The sequence below is a fragment of the Sciurus vulgaris genome, assembly GCF_902686455.1.
Source record: "Sciurus vulgaris genome assembly, chromosome: 16".
Taxonomy (NCBI): domain Eukaryota; kingdom Metazoa; phylum Chordata; class Mammalia; order Rodentia; family Sciuridae; genus Sciurus; species Sciurus vulgaris.
Window position 1 is genome coordinate 27689883 of NC_136477.1, and position 23619 is coordinate 27713501.

General features: G+C 44.7%; 1 protein-coding gene across 1 annotated transcript in view; it reads right to left on the reverse strand.

Annotated features, from left to right (window-relative positions):
• The window catches only part of ITGA9 (integrin subunit alpha 9), a 326698-nt gene that overhangs the window by 109751 nt on the left and 193328 nt on the right, over positions 1–23619 (reverse strand). Inside the window, exon 18 of the mRNA XM_079116258.1 lies at positions 17128–17278. Within this exon, the coding sequence (XP_078972384.1) occupies positions 17128–17278 (151 nt within the window). The remainder of the gene's footprint in view (positions 1–17127; positions 17279–23619) is intronic.

Below are 23619 nucleotides of genomic sequence, written 5' to 3' on the forward strand. Positions count from 1 at the left end.
GTAGGTACGAATCAGCCACATAAAGAGTCCTTTCATATTGTGTGGAGCTTATTTTCCAGTAGGAGAACTAGGACATTCAGCAACAAACCAACCGTAAGCCAGGTGACAATAAATTCAATGGAAAAAAAACAGAATGAAGGGGTTGAGGTAGGGATATTTGGAGTGGTAGGGTGTTTCTAATCAGGTGACATATGACCAGAGACAAGAAAAAAGGAAGAAACCACATCATGGGACAATGTGGGGAAAGAACCAGGGCAAAGGCCCCGAGGCAGAAATAAGTTTGGTACGCTGTAAGAAACAGCAAGGAGGCCAGCATAGCTACAGAAGAGAAGGCCAAGGGGAGAGCGATAGGTGACGTGCTCAGAGAGGCAGCAACGGTGTAAGATCTTATGGGGCCTTACACAAATTGTAAAGAAGTAAGATTTTATAGTTTTGATTCCTTGCACACATATGGGGTACAACATCATTCCTCTGGTTGTACACAAAGTAGAGTCACACCATTTCTGTCATCATACATGTACGTAGGGTAATGATGTTTGCCTCATGCTATCTTCTTTCCTTCCCCCCACCCCTCATTTCCCTCTACACAATCCATCCTTCCTCTATTCTTCCCTTACCCCCTTCTCGCTCCCCCCATTATGGATCATCATCTACTTATCAGAGAAATCATTCGGCCTTTGGTTTTTTTGGGATTGGTTTATTTCACTTAGTATATTCTCCAACTCCATCCATTTACCTGCAAAAGCCATAATTTTATTCTTCTTTGTGGCTGAATGATATTGCACTGTGTATATAGACCACAGTTTCTTTATCCGTTCATCTATTGAATGGCATCTAGGTTGGTTCCACAATCTGGCTGTTGTGAATTGAGCAGCTATGAACATTGATGTGGCTGCATCACTGTAGTATGCTGATTTTCAGTCCTTTGGGTATAGGCCAACGAGTCGGATAGCTGGGTCAAATGGTGCACCAATTTGCAGCCCCACCAGTAAAGTATGAGTGTATCTTTTTCCCCACATCCTCGCCAACACCTATTGTTGCTTGTGTTCTTGATAATAGACATTCTAATTGGGGTGAGATGCAATCTTAGTGTAGTTTTGATTTGCATTTCTCTTATTACTAGAGATGTTGAACATTTTTTCATGTATCTTGATTGCTTGTAGATCTTCTGTGAAGTGTGTGTGCTCATTTCTTTAACCCATTTGTTAATTGGGTTATTTGTATTCTTGGAGTAAAGTTTTTTGAGTTCTTTATAGATTCTAGAGATTAGTGCTCTATCTGACTTGCGTGTGGCAAAGATTATCTTTCACTCTGCAGGTTCTCTCTTCACATTGCTGATTGTTTCCTTTGTTGAGAAAAAGCTTTGTAGTTTGAATCTGTCCCATTTATTGATTCCTGCTTTTATTTCTTGTGCTTTGGGAGTCATGTTAAGGAAGTCTGGTCCTAAGCCAACATGATGAAGATTTGGACCTACTTTTTCTTCTATTAGATGCAGGGTCTCTGGTCTAATTCATAGTCCTTGATTCATTTTGAGTTGAGTTTTGTGTAGGGTGAGAGATAGGGGTTTAGTTTCGTTTTGTTGCATATGGATTTCCAGTTTTCCCAGCACCATTTGTTGAAGAGGCTATCTTTTCTTCATTGTATATTTCTGGTACCTTTGTCTAGTAGAACAGTGAGTTTGTCTGTGTCTTCTATTCTGTACCATTGGTCTACCTGTCTATTTTGGTGCCAAAGCCATGACATGATTCTATATTTAGAGGAGCCAAAAAATTCTACCATAAAACTTCTAGAACTCATAAATGAATTCAGCAAAGTAGCAGGATATAAAATCAACACACATAAATCTAATGCATTTTTATTCATAAGTGATGAATCCTCTGAAAGAGAAGTTAGGGAAACTACCCCCATTCAAAATATCCTCAAAAAAAAAAAAAATACTTGGGAACAATCTAACAAAAGAGGTGAAAGACCTCTATAATGAGAGCTACAGAACACTAAAGAAAGAAATTAAAGAACACCTTAGAAGATGGAAAGAGCTCCCATGTTCTTGGACAGGCAGAATTAATACTGTCAAAATGGCCATACTACCTAAAGTGCCATACAGATTCACTGCAATTCCAATTAAAATCCCAATGACGTACCTTACAGAAATAGAGCAAGCAATTATGAAATTCATCTGGAAGAATAAGAAACCCAGAATAGTCAAAGCAATCCTGGGCAGGAAGAGCGAAGCAGCGGGTATCACAATACCAGACCTTCAACTATGCTACAGAGCAACAGTAACAAAAAGAATCAAGATTTACAATGAGCTGGGAAGCACTGGGAGGGTTCCGAGCAAAGGAGCATAAGGCAGCGAGGGTGGAAGTAGGAAGATCAACTGTGAAGGCGGCTACCACAAATCAGTAACCAAGTGGAAGATGGTGACTTGGGCCAGGCTGGAAGCAAAGGTGGGGCAGGAAAGGGCTGGGTGTGGACACAGCCTGCAGGTTCAGCCAAGAGGTCGCTCATGGAATAGATGTGGAGTTTAGGAGGAAGTGGGAAGGCCAAGGAGGATGGCGATGTTTCCCTACACGTGGAGCATGTTTGGGGGGTGTTAGGATCTCCTTTTGGACATCCTATTTGCAAGAAATGTGTTAGATATCAAGTGGAAGATGCTGAGCAGGCATTTTGGTACCTAGGACTGAAGTTCAAGGATGAGCTCCCGTTGGAGACAGAAATTTAGGACTTGACTAGTTTATACTAGTCAAGAATGAGTACAGACAGAGGAGAAGAATTTCAAGGACTGCGTCCTGGGGCTCTCTAATGTTAAAAGGTTGGAAAGGAGGAGGAAGGAAGCAGAGAAGGAGTGCCCAGTGAGGTAAGAAGAACAGAGGATAGAGTGGGAGCATCCAGAGTCCAGAAGAAGAAAATGTCTATAGAACAAGGGAGTACAAAAGACTTGAATAGGTATTTTACAAAAGAAGTGAAGGGCACTTATTAACCACCTAGGAGATGAAATACAAACCACAAAGAAATGTGACTACTCATTCAACAGAATGGCTAAAATAAAGGTTGACTATAACAAGAGTAGACAAGGAGGCAGAGCAACCAGAACTCTCACACAGTGCTGGTAAGGGTGTAAGATGGCAAAATCTCTATGGAAAAATCTCTCTGCTTATTTCCTCAGGAAGCCAATCAGATTCTTACCAAAGCATTTGAGAGATTTCCCAATAGATAAGACCATGAAAGCCAGCTCAGAAGGTATGCTCAGCACCACCTCAGCCATCTATTTTGTAAACTCAGTCTTGTTAACCTCTGTGAGTCTTGAGCCTTAACCCTTCCAAGTCTTTGTTTCCTCATCTATGCACTGGGAATCAAAGAGTCGATCTCACAGGGCTGTGGTGAGATAAAACATCTAGCACAGTGTTTGAGAAACACTCAATATGAGCCCTCTCCTTCCCTCCCAGACCAGTCGATGAGGCCACCTCTGTCCAGAGGGAGTCATGCCTGACCCCATCCTTGCTGCAAGGGCATGCAGGGTCTTTGGCACTGTCACAGTAAGGTTACTAAGTTAGATGACCCAAAGGCAGGGTCTATGGCTGCTATGATATGACAGTGCTCCTTGAATTTTACTATGTATACAGATACTCAAGAGTCTTGTTAAAATGCATGTCCTGATTCAGCAGGTCTGGAGTGGGCCTGAGACTACGTTTCTAACAAGCTCCCAGGAGATACCAGTGCTGCTGGTTTGTGGTCCATGAGTAGCAAGGCTATAAATGGCATGATTAAACTTACAAATAACACAAAAGACCAATAAACTCAAACAGAAGAATTGCAACAAAAGTAAATGTAGTTGTGCTGTGACTACCATGTGAACAAAAAAAAAATATTATGTTTAGATTCAAGGCAATAAAAACTCTCTGCAGAACTCACTGGATCATAGTTCAGACCTGGGCTCTGCATTCTAAAAAGGAAAACTGGAGATAAATAAACAGATCCATGACGAAGGGACTAGAAATGGCAAAGACCAGATAGTCAGGACAGTGGGACTAGACCTTGGCCTTTCTTCCATGGATCAGCCTGAGTAAGGAACTACAGCAATGCCCTTGAGATCCAAAATCTAAATACAGTAATGTCATTGAGATGACTTCTTCTTGTGAAAATTAGAAATGGACATTAGTGAAGATAAGATGGACAGATGAGTATCATGTCTAATTTATCAGGGTCTGACATCAATTGAAGAGAGTGAACTTGTGGACCAGGGCAGACCTAGGTCACATCCCCTGCTAGGTCACACCATGTTCTCTGCTATACCTGACTGTGGCCGGTTCAGATTTCCTCAACAGGTATTTAGGAGGACAACTTCAAAAGATCCTAAATGCAGTAATGCAGAGCCTGAAAGCACTTTAGCAAAGCGTAATAATACAGCAACTGTGCTTGTCATTTGCCTTTGGCCTTTCACTCATTCTATGTCTCGCCCCCATTCTGTGCATCTCAGAGGGACTGTCTCTCGCAGGTCTCTGCTGTGGCTGACTCTGCTGGTGCTTCCCAGTGGCCACTCTTCCCTTCCTACCAATAAGCAAAAAGCTGACCCTGTGTGGCAACATGCCCAGCTAAGAAAATTCATCTGTTAGCCTCCCTTGCAGCTAGAGCTTGCCATGTTCTCATTGGGGTTCTGCCCAACAAGATGCCCAAGGAAAATGCCAAGCAGAACTTCAGGATGGTTCTTTAAAAGGGGACAGACTTCCTCAGGAAACTTGGAATGGAACCACCATTTGACCCAGTTTTCCCACTCTTTGGCTTATACCCAAGGGACTTAATATCAACATACTACAGTGACACAGCACATCAATGTTTATAGCAGCTCAATTCACAATAGCTAAACTATGGAACCAAACTAGATGCCCTTCAACTGATGAATGGATAAAGAGAATGTGGCATATATATACAATAGACTATTATTCAGCTTTAAAGAAGAATGCAATTCTGGCATTTGCTGTTAAATGGATGGAGTTAGAGAATATCATGCTAAGTGAAATAAGCCAATCCCCAAAACACCAAAGGTCAAATGTTTTCTCTGATATATGAGAGCTAATACACAATAAGGCAGGGATGAGTGGGGTGGGATTAGGGAAGAATAGAGTTACTTTATGTTAGGTAGACAGGAGTGATGGGAGGGGGAAAGGTATGAGGGAAGGAATGATAGTGGAGTGAAACAGACATTATTACCTCATGTACATATATGACTGCATGACCAATGTGATCCTGCAATATGTACAATCAGAAAAATGAGAGATTATACTTTATTTATGTATGATCTATCAAAATATATAAATGCATTCTACTGTCATGTACAACTAATTAGAACAAATAAAATTTTTAAAAAAAATGTTTTAAAGGGGGAAAGATCTTTTGCCCTTTGTCTACCCTCTTTATCCTGCCTGGAATGCAGCTGCATGTTGGAAGTGGAAACGAAGACACGACACTCATAAAGGTGAAAGCCCACATGAAGATAGGCTGAGGAGAGAGAGAGAGAAGAAACTGGGTTCCTAATACAGTTGCTTACCAGTCCTGAAATGCTCAGTTCTCCATTTATTATCAAAAAAGAAAAATCAAAATCTCACTAGAATCAGCTGCTGACTATTGGTTTTTGTTACATGCAGCCAAACATGTTGCCAACTGATTTTCAAAACCCACTTGCTTCAAAGAGCAGAATGGTTATATTCACTACTTATCCTCAGATGCCCGAGTGAGAACCACAGCAGCAGACATCACAGCGCGTGCGGTCCAGGAAACCCTGAGCTATCTGTAAGTCTGGCCTTAACAGGATGGATTGACAGCTCCGGATTACAATGGTCTGCAATTATGCATTCAGGTTCTTTGTTAAATTCCATGGGTGACTATAAATGTCAAATCCCTAAATCAGATGCTGGCAGAAATACCCTGTGTCCAACTGACACTCAGATTCTCACACGCGCCTGTAACAGACCCTTCAGAACGGGGAGGAAATCATTTGACAGTAAACCTACTGTAGCAAACATTTCCAGTGTTCTACTTTTTTCCTCTCGGGTCCCCTTTGGGTGACCACCCTTTGGCTTCAGGTTGCCTCTGCTTCCAAGAGCCAGCACCTTTGGAGACCTTCCCTTGGCCCCTGCAGCCACCCTGTAGGGGTTGGAAATTATCAGGTACTTTTATTCCTCCCTAGGTGACTCTTAACCAATGCCTGCTACTTGTGAAAGAATAAAAACCAAGCTCCCTGGTCCTGAGATGGGACAATGCCAGTATGGAGCTCAGTGCAGGATGAAGCTCTGAGGGACTCTGCCTGAGATTGCACCTGCCCTGTCGTGCTTCACCCTGCCCACTGCATGTCTCCCTTGGGAACATGCCCTTCACAAACCACTGGCACTTGGATCTTCATCTCAGCATCTGCTCCAGGGAAACAGCCAAGTCCTTGATATTTGGAGTTGTCTTTTATTTGCTGGCTACTTTCACGGCTCTCTTTTTAAGAGATACTCTGTTGCTTCATGAGAAAGGTTTAAAACCCAGGACTCCCCTTCTCCCTTAAAAGAAGAAAGTATTAAATTGTTGTTTTGCAGTTCACTGCGGGGGCGGGGGAACCCAGAGGTTTAACATACACTTTCTAAATACCTCTCGAAAATTTGCCCAAGTCGCGTGGCTCTGGGAAATGTTTTTAATTGAGCCTTGTCACAGCGACGGCTCTGTTGACATTTCTCAAGCAAAATGTAACCTTCCTTTTGAACGCCGTGAATACACAAATGAAGCTTTTCATACACACGGAAACTGAGCCATGCCATGGAACACTGAGGCCACTCTGTGACTTGAAATGGACATCTGGGCTTCTCTTCCACTTCCTCACTGCCAACTGCCACCAGAAGAGCCCACACTTTCTCTCCGGGCTAGGCTCTCTGACTGCTGGGACAGGGAAACAACAACAACAACAACAAAAATCCAAACACACATACATGCGCAAACACAAGGGCCACAGGTAAAAATCCAGCTGAGCAATTACAAACCTGGCCTCGGGTACTTGCTCCCCACCACCTTCTCTAGTCCTCTCAAGGGACAAAGGCCAGGGCCCGCAGAGCAACTCGAACACTAAAGGGTCTAGAGAGAAAATGGAATTTGCTTTTGATGAGGGATGGAAAGGCCAATATTGCAGGAAAGGAGCCGGGTCTGTGCTGGAGCTCAACTGGGCTGAGAGCCAGGTGAAGGGTTTTTGCCTGGCATTATGCAGGAAGTTCAAGGTAAAGTCACTGGGGGTTTGGGGCACCAGATTAAAGACGGGAGAGGGCGGAAAAGACTTATTATTTACTGAGTATAGATATCCACCCTCAGGGCTCTCTTACAAGGCCAAGCAGCAAATTCATTCATCATCTTAAAAGTTCATTCATCATCTTAATGGCCAGGCCAAGATGACTATTAAGATCTAAGGGCTGCGTTTTCCTGCAGGCTACTATTAACTTGACAAGAGACACCGGAGAAAGCCTAACACAATGGAAATCAGTTCCTGCCATGAAAGAGAAGAGCGAAGCTATTTGTGACCCGCTGCACACTGAAGGATCCTGGTGCACTTCTGCCTTCAAACCACTCCGACTCGCTCTACTCCATTTCCTGGTGGTGCTGTTACATATGGGTTTATTCACAGGCTCAGATGCATAGGTCTCTGGGTGTCATCTTCTGTCTGGGGACAGGCCAGGTCCCTCAAATACAAAGGTATACAAGTGTGTACACCCTTTTTCCTCTCTCCAGATTAGAAAGCAGATCATCTTATCTCCTGGCGCCATCTTGAGCGGTGAGTCTTGAAAGTGAGAAGAGACACCCTGAAAGGGAACACCCCTTTCTGTGGTGAAGTAGATATAAACTGGAAGAATCCCTTTACAAGAAAAACAAACTTAACAGTCCTCCATGTCGCCTGTCACCAAAAATTAATATGATAACCTCCAAAACCTAGCTGGGAGGCCCAGTTCAGCTTGGATTTCAAACCACACTCACTCCTCCTGAAAACAGCAAAAATGAGCTTACCTTCTAACATCTGTACGCCTCCCACCACAGACCTGGTCATGGAGAAAATAAAAGGACACAGCCTCTGTCCCCACCTCAATCTCTCAAGGAGATTAGAAGATGACACTGTCACTCCTCAGCCATATTCAGTATCTACCAGCCAACCAACACTGAGCATGAACTCCATTTCTATGAAGCTTGGAAATGATCTGAGAGCTACAAAATACACAATAAATGGAGCTGCTGGTTCTCCCCACTGAAGCCAGATCCTCCTCCCTCCCTTGCCCCTTTCTCCCACTGGTCCCAGTGCTGATTCTCACCTTCTGACCTCCCTAGTTCTGCTTACGTCACTGCCACTGCCCAGCATCATGAGGGAGTCTCATGCTGCACACGGCTCAATTCAAACCTGGAAGTACAATGTCTCCTGAAGGTGCCTCACCTTTGCACCAGGATAAGGTTGAAAGTTGAACAATCATAAGTCGGAGACCACCTGTGTACCTTCTAAACAAGAGAACAAGCTCTCCAGAGTGGACTTTGGTGTGGAGGGAGTCAGGGCCTACCACGTAAGAATGCTTCATGTGCCTAGCTTGCTGTCACCTCCTTTAACTCCTCAGAAAAATCTCACTTTCTAGAAAAAGACAGACAGATCCTTGTCCCAAGGTCACACTGATGACAGACACATGGATGGAACTTCCTTTGCATCTGCTGGTGGCCAGAGTCACACATTCCCTCCACTACATTCTAGAAGTCTATTCCTTACTTCTAAAATCCAAACGCCAGCTTAGCTGCTTCTTACCATCGCTGCAAAGTACAAATATTCCAGCCTCCTGTGGTTTTCAAAACATCATTAGCTTTAAAAATTCCACGGACATTACATTTGGGTTGAACCCCTCCAGGGTCCTGCCCCTCCCAGACACACACACACCTGAAGCCCCCAAATTCCAATCCTTTTGGCGAGCTTATCTACTGCCAAGGAAAGGACACAAGACACAACAAGGCTGCGGACAGACTTAAGTTCTACCAGAAATGCAGATCCACGGGACAGCCAGGCGGGCGAGAGAATGGACCAGAACATATGGGAAACAGCTAAGCTGGAGGTCACAGGCTGGTGGCCCACAGGCTGGATGTGGTCAGCGGACATGTTTTGTTTGGCTCAAACAACGTTCAGAAGATATTTTAATTAGCTGCCAGAGTCATGAGGCTTCACATAAAAATGTGGATTTCTAGTTTTTCTTTTTTTGGAAAACAGGGCCTGGCAGCGTCCTCACTCCTACCTGCGATGCTCGGGTACTGCCAGGAGTCTGAGCCCTCGTTTCCCCACAGCCTCCACCTCTTCCTTCTGTCCCACACCTGATCCTCTCCCCTGTTTACATACCTGCCTGGCCCCACCCCTGCAGACGGTGAGGTGTGCGCCACTAGCTCCAGCACTGGAACCCCAGCGGGGTTCTACCAGGACAGCTTACAACTTCTAGGAGCCTAGAAAGTGGGATGCTCACTAGCAGATGCTGATGAGCCCTGGCCGCGGGGCTTGTGCCTTTCAGAATGTTCCAGCCGACTCTTGATGGCGTTGTATGTAAATCCCATGGCTCCCTCACCCCCAAGGTATGCATGGTACACTCTTTCCAGAGCTTCACTACAGGATTAACCCAAATGCCCACTTGGGTAGCTGGTTTAACAGCTATTTTTGTGGGGGGGCAGATACTAGGGATTGAACTCAGGGGCACTTGACATCCCCAGCCCTATTTTGTATTTTATTTAGAGACAGGGTCTCACCGAGTTGCTTAGTGCCTCGCTTTTGCAGAGGCTGGCTTTGAACTCAAGATCCTCCTGCCTCAGCCTCCTGAGCCCCTGGGATTACAGGTGTGTACCACCGTGCCTGGCGACAGCTCACTTGTGATTTGCTGCTTCCACGTGTCTACATCACTTCTCCTCCCACCCCACCTCGTTTCCTGCATCTCCCAAATAAACCACCAGCCTTCAGTTCCTTGTCTGCAGGTCGGCATCTAACACTGTGTGGAAGAGCCAGGTCCCAGAGCCTGATCCCGTCATTCTCCCTTCTCTCTGGGCACAGCCTTCTCTGGAATTCTTCAGCAAATGGCTGCATCCCCTCAAGGTTCCCCAAACTGAGCTGGGAGCCCTCTTGCACCTGGATTGAAACTTGTACTTTCAGGTCTATGTGTGGTTCCATGTAGGTCATGGAATGGGTCCTACTGTGTATGTGTGTGTATGAAACCAGTCCCTTGTTACATGGTTATGGTTTGGATCTTCAATGTGCCCCCAAAAGCTCATGTGTTGAAGGTTGGTCCCCAATGCAGCCATGTTCAAAGATGGGGCCTTTAGGAGGTACTGGATCATGAGGGCTCTGACCTCACTAGATGAATGCATTTATGGATTCCTAGCTCAATGGGCAATAGGGAGGTGGTAGAAACTTTAGGAGACAAGGCCTCATTGGAGGAAGTAGGAGTTATGGTTTAGATATGAGGTGGCTCCCAAAAGCTTACGTGCGAGACAATGCAAGAATTTTTCAAGGTGAGATGATTAGATTATGAGAGTTGTAATCTTCTCAGTGGATTAGGCAGGTAGTAGGCAGACAGGGGCTGGAGGAAGTAGATCATGGGGGTGTGCCTTTGGGGATTATTTTTTATCCCTGGTGAATGGCACTCTCGTCTGCTTCCTGGTGGCCATGTCCCAAGCTGCTTTTCTCCACACAGCCTTCCACCATGATGTGCTGCCTCACCTAGGGCCCAGAGCTATGGAGTCCACAGGCTATGGGCAGAACCTCTGAAACCACGAGCCAAAATAAACTTTTCCTCCTAATTGTTCTTAGGTCCTATGGTCAGAGTGATGAAAATTTGACTAAAAGGGTACATCACAGAGTTGTGCCCTAGAAAGGTTTATTTCGTCCCCAGTCACCTCATCTCTCTGCTTTCTGGCCACCATGAGGTGGGCAGGTTGGCTCCAGTGCACACTCCCCACCATGATGCTGACTCACCACAGGCCCAGAAACAAGGGAGCCAAGTGCTCACGGACTGAAAGCTTTGAAATTTGTAAAACTATATCTTTCCTTAAGTTATCTCAGGCATTTTGTCACAGTGATGGAAAGCTGACTGACACATCCTCAGTCCCTCTCCCACCCTCAGCCCCTTATAGTCGCAGGAGGGGAGGAGTCCTAACTGCCAACCCTAGAACTGCAGCCATCATTATTCCTAAAATGTTCAGATGTCACCCTGCTGTCAGGAACGTTACCGGCCCTTTGTCCACAGGGCAGCTTCTTTCTACTTGCTACGTCCTGCTGGGCCATTGCTCCTCCTCTGCTCTCACTCCTTCCTGATCTGGCCCACTCCCTCATTCACCAGCTAAATGAGCAAGCGGGCCCAATTCGTGCCCATTCCTTACCATCAGCTCCCTCTGAGGCGCATTCATCTCCCTTAAGCATTTATCCGGGGATTTTTCCCAAGACGGGGTTATTTACATAAATGGCTTATTTCACCTTGTCACATCTGGGCTCCAAAGCAACCTTTCAGCACCTCTGTAGGACAGCTGGCACCTTGTACTTTAATTACTTGCTGACATGCCTTTGGCCTCATGAGTCCGTGAGCTCCCTGGGAACAGGGACTAGATCTGATACATCCTTTCGACTTCTAATGCTGGTCTAGTTCCTGGCGATTAGCAGGTACTCAATAACTGTGGTCCAAAGACATTCCTGTTCCAGAGAGGTTAGAAGAGCCAAGGCCCTGGGTGTCAAGCAGCACCACAGCAAGGACAAAATCTAGACTTTACCTTGACTAAAGGGTCGCATAGCCGTACAGCTCCAAGGCTCCACGCACATCCCATTTGGTGGAGTTGGGCCCTGGCTGTTGCTCACAAAGAACCCATGAGAACAGCAACCCTGTTCAATGGGATGTGCAATGTGGTGGTCATCTATTCTTCCTTGGTCTCCCTTTTAACTGTACACTCTTCATCAACTCTGGGAGCTCCCTCTCACTGTTCCCATAGGTTACCTCAGGAATAATGCCACTCTGTGGTGAGGCCTTCCCAAGGACCTCCCTGTTTCTTGTCTGGCAGGGAACATGGTGTACTGGGGCTGCTCCCTACAGAACCTTGGCTGCTGTGAAATCCCCCTGAGCTATGTTGGCATAGCACATGTCCATTAATCAGCAGGGCAGCCACCAATAAATTAACTAAATGAGCAGTGTGTTTTCAAGTTAGCTTTATTTAGGTGAGAGAAAGTCAGCAGATGGTCATTCATGTATCCCCACATATTTATAAACAGCATCCCATCAACAACAACAAAAAATAACCCAGCATAAATCTATGAAAGCAGCCCTGCATTGGGAGAGGAGAGAAAAACCCATTTCAGGGGTTGTTATAGTTTGGATCTGGAGTGACCCGCCAAGGATTACATGCTTTGTCCCCAGCCTGTGATGCTGCTGAAAATTGGTGGAACCTTTGGGAAGTAGTGCCTACTGAAAGGAAGTTAGGAGATTAGGGGTGTGCCCTTGAGGGGGATCTTGGGAGGCTGGTTTCTTCATCTCTCTCTGCTGCTTGGCCTCCATGAGGTAAGCAGTTCTGTCCCACACACGCTCCCTACCACCGTGTGCTGCCTCACCACAGGCCCCCAAACAATGGAGCCAACCAACTCTGGGCTGAAACCAAAATAAACCTTTCTTCTTCTAAGTTGATTTTTCTTAGATATTTGTCATAGCAATGGAAATCTGACTAATACAAGTTGGTTTTGGTGGTGTTGTTTAGTCAGTCTCAGAAGCTAATACGTCATCTATTGACTGCAGTGACAGAGAAGACTGGAGATCTTGAAGACCTGTGTTCAGAGTTCCTCTATGACTTTGGACAAGAGTAATAACCCTCTAACCACCCACCTGCCCAGTTACCTAGGCACCCACATGTTAGAAGACAAGTCTTATGCAGCCAGGTAAGGTGACATCTGAGCTGAGATTTCAGGGAAGAATAGGTCACTAAACAAAAATGGGGGTATTGGAGGTGCCTGGGTAAAAGCATCTTCAGTAATAAATAAGGACTGATTCTGCATGTACATCCAAGGGGGCATGGTGAGCAACAAGTTTGGGCAGGAAGCAAGCTGGGAAGGTGTAGGTAATATAGGCCTCACAGAAACAGCCAAAGAGTCCAATACCCACCCTGAAGAATGTGAAGCAGAAGGGGGGATGAAAAGTCATCCTTATGAAATCTGTATTAGATAAATGAGATCAGGGACCCATATTTTTAATTAATCTTTTAAATTATATGTTTATTGTAGCAAATTTTTTTGCATTTGTTTATTACTTTAAATATTTGTAAAATTGTTTTTGTTTCAGTCTGTCTTTACCATACTTTTTATTCAACAACTTTTATAATTCCTGAGTGGTATACCTGTCTGTAACTATTTTTCAGGAAGCTTTTATGGTGACTGTAGATGCTACCAGTACCTTGCTCACACATAGTCCCTAAAACCAACCAGGGCACTGGCCACCTGAAGTCAGTTTCCTCCAGGTATAAAGTACCCCACATCTTTCTGCCTCAGTTGCTTCCTAGCCCGGGAAATGTAAGTCATAGTTGGGGAAGGATGGACATTCCCAAGAGTTAATGTCCTTGGAACCATCCTCCATGATGAGTGACAGGAGTAGGTAGATAAAACTCCAGCAGCTTGTCGCCCCTGAGGGGAATGATTCTGAGGTGTATTACATGTAGATTCTCAGAGGATCCGCAGAAGACTAACCTCAAGTTGCTCACAGGGGTCACCTGCTTACCAACACACACTTTTCTGTCTTTTCTCCCTCATCATCTAAGTTCTTCACTCCCACCCAGCAGCTCTAGAGATCACTCCCTAAATAAACCACCTGCACCTACGTCACTGGATCAGCATTCGCTTTGTGGGGAATCCAACCTAGGAGAGCCAAGAGAATATGAATCCTCACGTATCTAACAATCTCTTCATTTTGATGTCACAAAGGAGGGCAAGTCGGCTAGGTTGTAGAATTGTGGCTTGCTCTCAGGATTTGGAGGATCATCATGCCTGTTTTTTTGGTTGGTCTTGACTCCCAGAGCCATTGCATGTCTCTGCACTGGACTATACTGTTCTAATGTTTGACATTAATGTGATAGACAAGTTTCTAGAAAACCTTTTTCTCTATTGTTTATAGTGTCATTTTCATGTCGTTAAAATTTAAAATTTCACAAAGCTATGTGTAAACATGGAAATATTTTTAATATTTGCGTCTGGTATTTGCAGCACTCATTTAAGAAATCGGAGATTCTTCTTTGCTAAGGAATGATGTCTACTCCTGCCTTCTCCAGTTTTCCTGGAATCGTTTGTGCAGATCTTACAGTTTCCGTCTTCCACATTACAATCGCCACCGTCATCTTTCTTCCTCGGTTTGTTCCTTTTCTCTATATTCTCACAGATCCTCTACAACAAACCAGTTTCCGATGCTTCTGCTCTTTCCTGATAACACACACTTGAATTCTGCCATTGCTTCCTTGGCTTCACTTGAGCAGCTGAGTCACACTCTTCTTAGTTTGTGCATTAGCATCTTTTTGTGGGGCTGTGCTGGTTCTACTAAGTCCGCGTATTGTTAAACAGCTTGGGTGAGCTCTCTTGGCTCCTTTCGTTACCCACCTACGTATTATTAGAATCTTACCCTGAGGCCACTTATATACCCAGTTGATCAACCTTTCAGAACAGTCATCATCATGGGAAGGACATCTCTGTGCCCTGCCATCACTCTCACACTAACCACATCCTGAAGGACCCTTGACGCCTTGTCAACTTTCTGCCAAACTGAAACCTAAGGTTTTCTGTGCTGAAGATCTTACAGGATGCTGGACTTCAACGACCAAGAGATCAAAACGATATGCTCCCATTTTCCCAGGACCAGCTACCGAGGCTAAGGACTTACACCTATCTGAGGTCTCAGAGACATTGTCCTTGACTGACCAGTGTCTCTTTGTCCAGAATGCTTGGGAGGCTACTCCCCACCCCCATCCCATGTCCCTGATGATACAGGGGTAGAAAATGGTGCTGTCCCCTGCAACTTCAAGGGAAGACAAATCTGCTGAGTGACTTCCTCTCTTTGGTACTCCCCTGCTTCTTACCGCCCCATAGGACGGATCCAGGATACAGCCTTCCCCTTCCTCTCTTGCTTCCCTCACTGCTCTTCTCCTGAGAGCAAGCCTTCAATAAATCACATCCCTGCATCTCTTGCAGGGAGGAAGGACCGTGGAAATGTATGTGAAGTCCCTGGTGTGCTGCAGGTGTGCATTAATGCTCCCACCCACCCCTGAACTAAGGAGATGATCATTTGCTGATGCCAATATCTGTAAAAGATGTTCCTGGCAATATTATTTTTTAAAGAATAAAAGAACTGGAAATCATTTAAATACCTAATAAGAGGAATTTGTAGATATATTCATTTAGTAAAATATTATTCAGTCTGCAAGCTAATAAAAAAACTGGAAATAATCTAAATATGTAATAAGAGAAAAGTGTAGATTATGGTTAGTATATCTATGTGGTAGAATATTATGCAGTCTCCAAGCCAAAAGGGAAAACATAGTGAAGGGAAGCAAAGCAAGATTCAGGAGACTACTTTGTTCACAAAATAATACTCGAAGTCCTACATATTGGCAGAAGCCAGCTCTAAATTTTCCAGCAACTGGGTAAGAGAGAAAAGAGCCTGGTAAGTTCACAAAATGGTTTCCAGTGGTAAAGACAAGCCACAGTGCCCAGGAAAGGCACAGCTATTTCTAAGCCTGAGACTGAAGAGAAATGAGAGGAATCCATGCACTGTAATGACCCAGTCACCAACCACCTGCACCCAGTTACCATAGAGACAAGCTTCCCAAGTCTGGCCCCTGAATAACACCACCCCCTCAGCTGCCCTTCCATCCCACACAGGGAGAAGGCATCAGGGCTGTGCAATCAGGAGTGGTCAGAGGTGCTGGAACCCACAGCTTGCTTGGTTCTCTCTTGCCTGGGTTTAACTAAGGATAACGTTTAGGGTGCAGATGGTGGTGGATGGAATCCATGCCCTTCCTACAGTCCTTGATTGCTTTTTTGGCCTCCTCCAACCCAGAAGCTCCTGAGAGCTATTAAGCAGCAGGGGTTTGAGATGACTTCTTGGAAAGTTCTTGGAGTGCCGCCATTCTGGGTGGCTCCCTGTGCTTCAGTTGCCCTCTAGGCTAAGGAAGTTTGGCACAGTCTTGTCAAAACAGTTGAGTCTGGCAGGATACGTCCTGAACAGAAGGCTGCTTGCCTGCTCCACTATACACCTAGGGGCACAAATGGGCTCACTCGGGGTGGGAGGTTTTTCTCAGAAAGTGATTTGGGTCTCATTTTAACACAGAGCCCAGGGCAGCACAGTTCAACGCTGCAAACTCTTTGAAATGCTGCAAAAATTCCCCTCTGAACAGCCGTCAACAGAGCAAGTGGGTAGAGCAGTCAGCCTGGGTCACTCCCTGCTCCTGCTGCGGTGCCTGTCCCTCTTCCTCTACAAAGCCAGTGCCTGGCAGGGTTCCCTGGGAGACAGAAAATAGCCACTCCTTTTTTTTTTTTTTTTTAAGTCACACTTCATACATTTCAATTCATTCAAATAAATTAATCCGCTCTCTAAATCCTCATTCAACTCATGGACACAATTTCATTCCCTCAACGAACTCAAATATGGCAGGAAAAATAAATGTATCAGACAGAGATGACTAATAGAAAACCTCAAGAACATCAGTGGTGATAAGAACGATGATAAGCAGTGATCTGTCCTTATTTCTTGTATTTCGCAACAATATTGCCTAAAACTGGAATTTTCTACAACATTCTACAATATGCTGGTAATGGTGACTATACCATCTCAGAGAAGGGGCAGACATTAGCCACACGGGGAGGGTCCACAAGAAAAAGGGATGGGAGACAACATAAGATACAGACACTTCTCCACGGTATTTATGACTGCCTCTTTGGCTGTACCAATATATTCTCTAAGTTCAGGATGAAGAAAATTCTAATCATTCCAAATGACGTTCTTTATGAGAGAATGCTATTTGTAGAATCATTGCATAGTCCAAGCTGTAAAGAAAGTCGGCAAGTGCACTAGGCTCTCTTGGAGGTGTCTCCCTTACCTTCTGCCACATGTTGATGAAGAAGAGCTCCCGGGACACATTGAAGGACACGTTGGCGTCATAGGCATCGTCTCCGAGGTTGGAGATGGAGATGTTTAAGGAGATATTCTTCACAGCTCCCAAAGCTAGATATGGGGTTTTCTCATCAACACTACAATGGAAAAAAAACTGAAATTAATACTCTGAAGTTTACAATAATATAATCTGAGGCATCAGGGGATAGTTGAGAGCAGGGGGCAGAAACTGCGATCAGAACTACAGGTGCCAGGAACCCCTTTAACCAGTCATGTGTCCTTGGGTAATCAGTTAGCAACCATAGGCCTCTTATCTTCTTCACCTCAACACTGCCTAACTCAGTAACTCTTAGGTGGCTCACAGGAAATCTTAGACATCAAACTTGGAAAGCTATGAGTCATTTAATAAACTATATGTGAAATTAATTCATATAATTATTTTGGAGCATTTATTATATTCTGGTCACTATGCTGCATCCTAGGGAGACAGGAATGAACCAAACAGAGTTCTTGTAGAGTTCAGGAAACACATACAGAAAGAAGCAAATAAGTACCAGATTGGAGAAACTTAGCATGAGGAGGATAGAAAGTGCTAGTTTTGGCCAGGCGCAGTGGCACATGCCTGTAATACCAGTGGCTCAGAAGGCTGAGGCAGGAGCATCACAAGTTCAAAGCCAGCCTCAAAAAAATGAGGTATTAAGCAACTCAGTGAGACCCTGTCTCTAAATAAAAAATGCAAAATAGGGCTGGGGATGTGGTTCAGGGGTTGAGTGACCGAGTTCAATCCCCAGTAAGCTTCCCCCCAGCTGCAAAAAAAAAAAAAAAAAAAAAGTCAGTGCCAGATTTGGAGGGGGAGTGGGTTGCAATTTTAAAAAATTACGGTCAGGGAAGCCTCAGTCCTGAGGTCACTTCTTAGCAGAAACCTGGAGAAAGAAAGGGAGCAATATGGGCAGAAATTTGGGGTATACCAAAGGAAAAGTCCTTAAGGAATATTCTGGAAGCAGAACGGAGGCCACTGTGCCTGGAGAGGAGTGAGTGAGGAGCAGAGGGGGAAGAAATGGGCTTAGGGAGGTCAAAGCAGAGGGGCCACTGGGTCCTGCAGGGCCTTGCAGGCCACCATCAGGACCTCATTCAACTGTGTGCAAGATGGGCAGCCCTGCAGAGCTCAGAGTCCAGGAGTGGCCTGCCTCGGCATCCATGAGGAGAAGACATGTGCACATGTTGGGCACAGCTTGTGGAGCGGTCAGGGGAGAAGCAGGGAGCCCAGGGAGGAGGCTCCTGCCATGATCCAGGCACAAGCAGATGAGGGCTCAAACCAGGGTGAGGTCATGTTCTGGAGATGCTTCAAAGGTCACGCCAGCAGATGTTTCTCATGGATTGGACGAGGGGTGTTAGGAAGAGAGAAACCAAAGGTGGCTCCAGGCTTAACAACCAGAAAAGGAGGACTGTCGTTCAGTGAGAAGGGAGACACTGTGGTAGAAAAGACCTGGCAGAGAAGAACCAAACACCTGTTGGATTTTAAAGGCGTCACTGAGGCAGTCGGATGCAGGAGCCAGAAGTTGAAAGAGGGGTCTGGGTTGAAGATCTACCTCAGGGGTGGACCAGATGGGACACCAGGGAACCAGTGTAGGTGAGTAAGAGGTCTCACTGTTAGGGGCTGGAGATAAGCAGCCAGCAAAGGAGACGGAGAAGCTGGGGAGGAAAACCATGGAAAATGGTTTCTGGGGACCGCGGGAGACAGGTTCCAAGGAAGGAGCAGTCAATTTTGTCACACATGGCAACAGGAGAGAATTACCTGAAGAATCAGAACTGGCCATTGGAATTTGCTATCTGGAGGTCACGGGTATAAAGTGCCCAAGTGGAGTCATGGGGCAGGGAGTGTGACCGAAGGTGGACGTAAGACACGTAGGAGGAGGATAAATTGGAACAGTGAGTATAGACAGATGACCAGATGACTATTTAAAGGAGGGTTTTTTGTTTTTTGTTTTTTTTTTTTCTGTAAAGCGGAACAGAGAAACAGGAGGGTAGCTGGTGGGGGAAGTCAGCTCCTGGGAAATGGTTCTTTTTCTAAAGAGGGGCATTATCATTGTATATCTGCAAGCTAATGGGAAGGATCCACCAGAGAGGGAACAATTAATAAAGACAGAACAGGGGTGCTGGTGGGTGCTAGGCTGTGGACACTTAGTCATGTGACCTAAGGGTGGTCCCTGGCCCTAAGATGCTGACAGAGGCTCCCACATGGGAGGGCTGAGCAAAGACACAGGAACCTTGTGAGATCATCTGAAGTGGCTGCTTGAAAGGTGAGTGGTTCCCTGCTTCCTGCCCAAGTTGGTTCCCCAGCCTTCCGGCCTCTGCTCTGAACTAGCCCAGGTCTTTCCAATAAATTCCTTTTCTGCTTAAATTAACCAGCATGTTTTGGTTGTTTGTAACTATTCATACAGCTAATACAGCATGAAAGAGAACTAGTCGGAGGTTCAGTAGGCTATGATACTTTGAAATACAAATTTGGGGGGAAAGAAATCATCATTTCCCATCCACAGAAAGAGGACCTCGCTCTCCTGCCTGGCACGTCAACAAGAATAATATGTACAGTGAGAAATTTGATGGCCTGGCTATGGAAGCAAGAGCTCAGAGGATCCAAACAAGATGTGAAAAATTAACTCAAAGAAGAGTTTCAAATTCTTGAACAGCCTCCAATAAATTAAGACCCTGACCTCAAGCTATTGTGGCAATTATTTATTATTGTTGGCCATTTTAGTTTTAAACAATTGACGAGTTATTTCTGTCCTCCTGTTTGCTTTTGTAAGATTAAAGGAGTAATGGCCAGACCTTGAGTTAGGAGAGTGTGCTAACCTGGGTTTATCTGGAGAGAGAACTGCATGAACGCTCACGAGTACCCAGTCACCTCAGAGTGACCACAGTTCGTATGGCATACTAAGCAGAGAGACCATAGAGACGAGCAGAGGACCATGGGGTAGGGGTCCCTGCCTTCCAGAGCTGTTGTTCATGTAACCAGTCGGTTTCTATCACATGCAAATGTCAAGGGGTCAGACCGGGGATAGGTCAAACTCTGCCAATCCCCCACGCTTGGACCTCAGTCACTTAGTCACACAGCAAGGTCCTTCCCAGGTTTTTACAGTCAAATGATGCAAACATGGCTCTGCGATGAAGAGAAGCCAGGGCCAAATGTGAACTCAGACATTTCAAAAGAAGCCTCCACATTGTTTTCATTCTTTCTCCAAAAGCTAAAACTCCAGGACCCAAACAATATGTTTCTGCTTCCAACGTTATTCTTAGAAACGTAATGGAAACGTAACCTGCCAGCCCAGTGCTGGGTGCTATCAAACACGCCACTCTTCCGAAACCTCACAGTAACTGGGACCTGATCTGGGCCCCATTTTCAGAGATGAGGAAATCACCAAGCAGAGAGATGAGGCGACTGGAAAGGGTTAGTTGTGGCCGAGAACCCTGTGCCTCCAGGCTTCGAAGCCCGTTCCTCTACAGTTCCCCTCTGTGGTCACCACGTTCCCACCTGGCCCGTCATGGCCCCAGGAGGCCCTTCCTGTCTCCCTGTTGGGAGAAATAAACCTGTCGTGAGCTTCCCACCCATGTGCCCCATCAGCCCTCCATGCACTGACCGAGGCTGTAGGCACACATTAACTCCCGTGACTCTTTGATTAAGGGCTGCCTCTCCCCACCCTGGAACCTTAGCAGGGAACTTCGTCGGATCTTGCTCATCACTGAACTCCCCAAGACAGAAATGGGGCACAAAAATTCTCAGGGAATTAAACTCCTTGAGAATCAGAAAGATTTTTCTTCCCTAAATAAATGGGCCCCCATGAAATGTGTGGCAGGCAACCTCTGAGCCTAGTCTTTTCATCTTTTGGCAGGACTGCCACAGAAGTTGGTCTCTCCGGGGGTGTTTAACAAACCCTAGTTGCATGAATCAATGAAGGTCCGTGATAACCCCACAACAGATTATTAGCTCCACATTCACATTTCTGGAGAAGCAGCTGAGCCCCAGAGAGGGGAGCCCACTTGATGCAGGTCACACAGCCACTCGGGGCATGAGCTAAAGCCAGCGCCAAACTTCCTCAGACACAAAGGCCCATCCAGCTAGGGCTCTTAGATAGATGCCATCTAAGTCAGGAAGGGCTTTGATAAGAATGTTCTCTTAATGACATCTGAGAAGAACAGGATTCCACGAGGACCAGCCTGACAGCCCTGCCAAAAGATTAAGATGAACAGGCACAGGGGTTTCCTGCCAAACATTCCACGGGTGCTTATTTATTTATTCAAGAACAATCTTTCTGATTCTCAAGGAATCGTATTCTCTGATAAATTTTCCCGTTTAATTCTGATTTGTGCAGCCTTTTACGTGGGTCATATTACTTTGTAGATGGATATCATTCGTATATTTTTATACGAAAAGCATCATTAAAAGTCAGTGTAAGATACGATCTGTACTGTTTCTATAAAGCTTATCTTCTGGCACGTGTATACCCTGCTGGAAACACAGGGCTTGCCTGCTATTAAAAATTCTACCCTAATACACCTTTATAGCAACTATTTTTTTTAGCATGTTATTGGATTTAGCACCAGTTTATCCATTACTCCAAATGTCAGATGTCACTGGTCATGACTGGTAGCGGTGCAGAGCCCAAGGACCTCTTTAGAACTTATTCTCTGACCTCATTTTCACTACACATTACAATGACCCAAGTTCCTTAATACATAAATGCAAAACATTTATGTATCAGTCACGTTCATGAATGTAGCACAGATTCTGAATCACTAAGGTTTGCTAAAGGCAATCCCCACTACCCTCATCTCCTATCCAGATAATTTGTGAAGACTCAGTGGAAGAAACTAAGGTAACTGAATGATGTTTCATCCTTGTTTTTCAATTATTGTTTCTTTTCCCCCATTGGATCATTTAAAAATTTCCTCAAGTATCAAAAATATAAACTGTGACCTTATTTAAATAATGTGTGGTTATAATCTACCTGCCAAAAATATTATACTTTTGCAGCTAGCACAAACCTAGCCTGAATACAAGATGCCAAAACAAGTGCAGATCAAGTGCATCTGAATCTACTGTCAATGCCTGACATTGTGACAGATAGTGCAGCTGCCAACGACTGTATTTGATAATGATAATTACAATGACAGACAAGGACAGCAAGCTCATCTGTTGTCCTCCTTTCTTTCCTTCTTCCTCACCTGCTTCCTTCTTAGTCATTAATCCATTCGTTAATTTTAAAAATTAATGCATTATAGTTATACTGCATTTTGACATATTCATCAATGCATGAGTTTGCCCCATTTCAATCCCCAGTACTACCCCCTTCCCTCACCTCAACCATTACTTTTTAAAAACTACTTTTTAATGCTTTATGCCCACTTTAAAAAAAAAAACAAAAAAAAACAAAAAAAAAAAACAGAAAATAAAGAGTTGCAAAGGATGTGGAGAAGCTGGAATTCTTGTGTACTGTTAGAGGGAATATAAAAGAGATCAGTCACTTGGAAAACAGTATGAAAGTTTCTCAAAAAATTAAACATAGAATTATCATATGATTCAGCAATTCCAAAAGGAAAAACAGGGACTCAGAGATTTGTATGCCTGTGTTCCTAGCAGTGCTGCTCATAACAGCCAAGGGTGGAAGCAAGTCAAGTACCTATGGACAGAGACACAAAATATGCTACACACACACACACACACTTTTATGTATATGGAAAACAAATTTAAAAAGACACTGAAGTAGATTTCGGTCTTTTGTGGGAGCAATGTCACAACTGGGAACAGCATTTCTCAGCAAGGATTCCAAACAAATCACAGATAGTCCCCAATAATGTGTCATAAAAGTAATGATATAAATCACATATGTAAATTAAACCTGTAATTCAAAATCATAAGCATAGAAGGGAGACCAGTAGAGAAGGGAACCAGGGGTAAGAGGAGGGGAGGCAAAGGGAATAAAATGGACTAAATTATGTTATGTACATGTATGAATAGAGAACCGGAGTCTCACTGTGCTGTATAGTTATAATGTATCATTTTTTTTAAAAAGTTAGAAAAAAAAGAAGTTTATAAAAAAAAAAAGTAAAAATCATAATACTTTGCATTTTAAAAGAGAGCAGACATCAAAGAATCAGACTCAGAATTTGAGAGCTTGAAGGGGGGTCTCCTGGGTCTTCATTCTGCAGGTAAATACAGAGTTAAATTACTTCTTCATGACACTCCACATAGAGGCAGACTCAGGCAGCCCTAACTCTGGTCCAGCATGCCTCCCTCTGTCCCTACTGCTTCAAATGCACAGAAAAATACAACTCAAATAGTGTAATGCCTGGTGTGGTGGCACACGCCTGTAATCCCAGTAGCTCTGGAGGCTGACACAGATGGATCACGAGTTCAAAGCAGCCTCAGCAACTTAGCTAGCCCTAGGCAACTCAGTGAGATCCTGTCTCTAATTTTTTT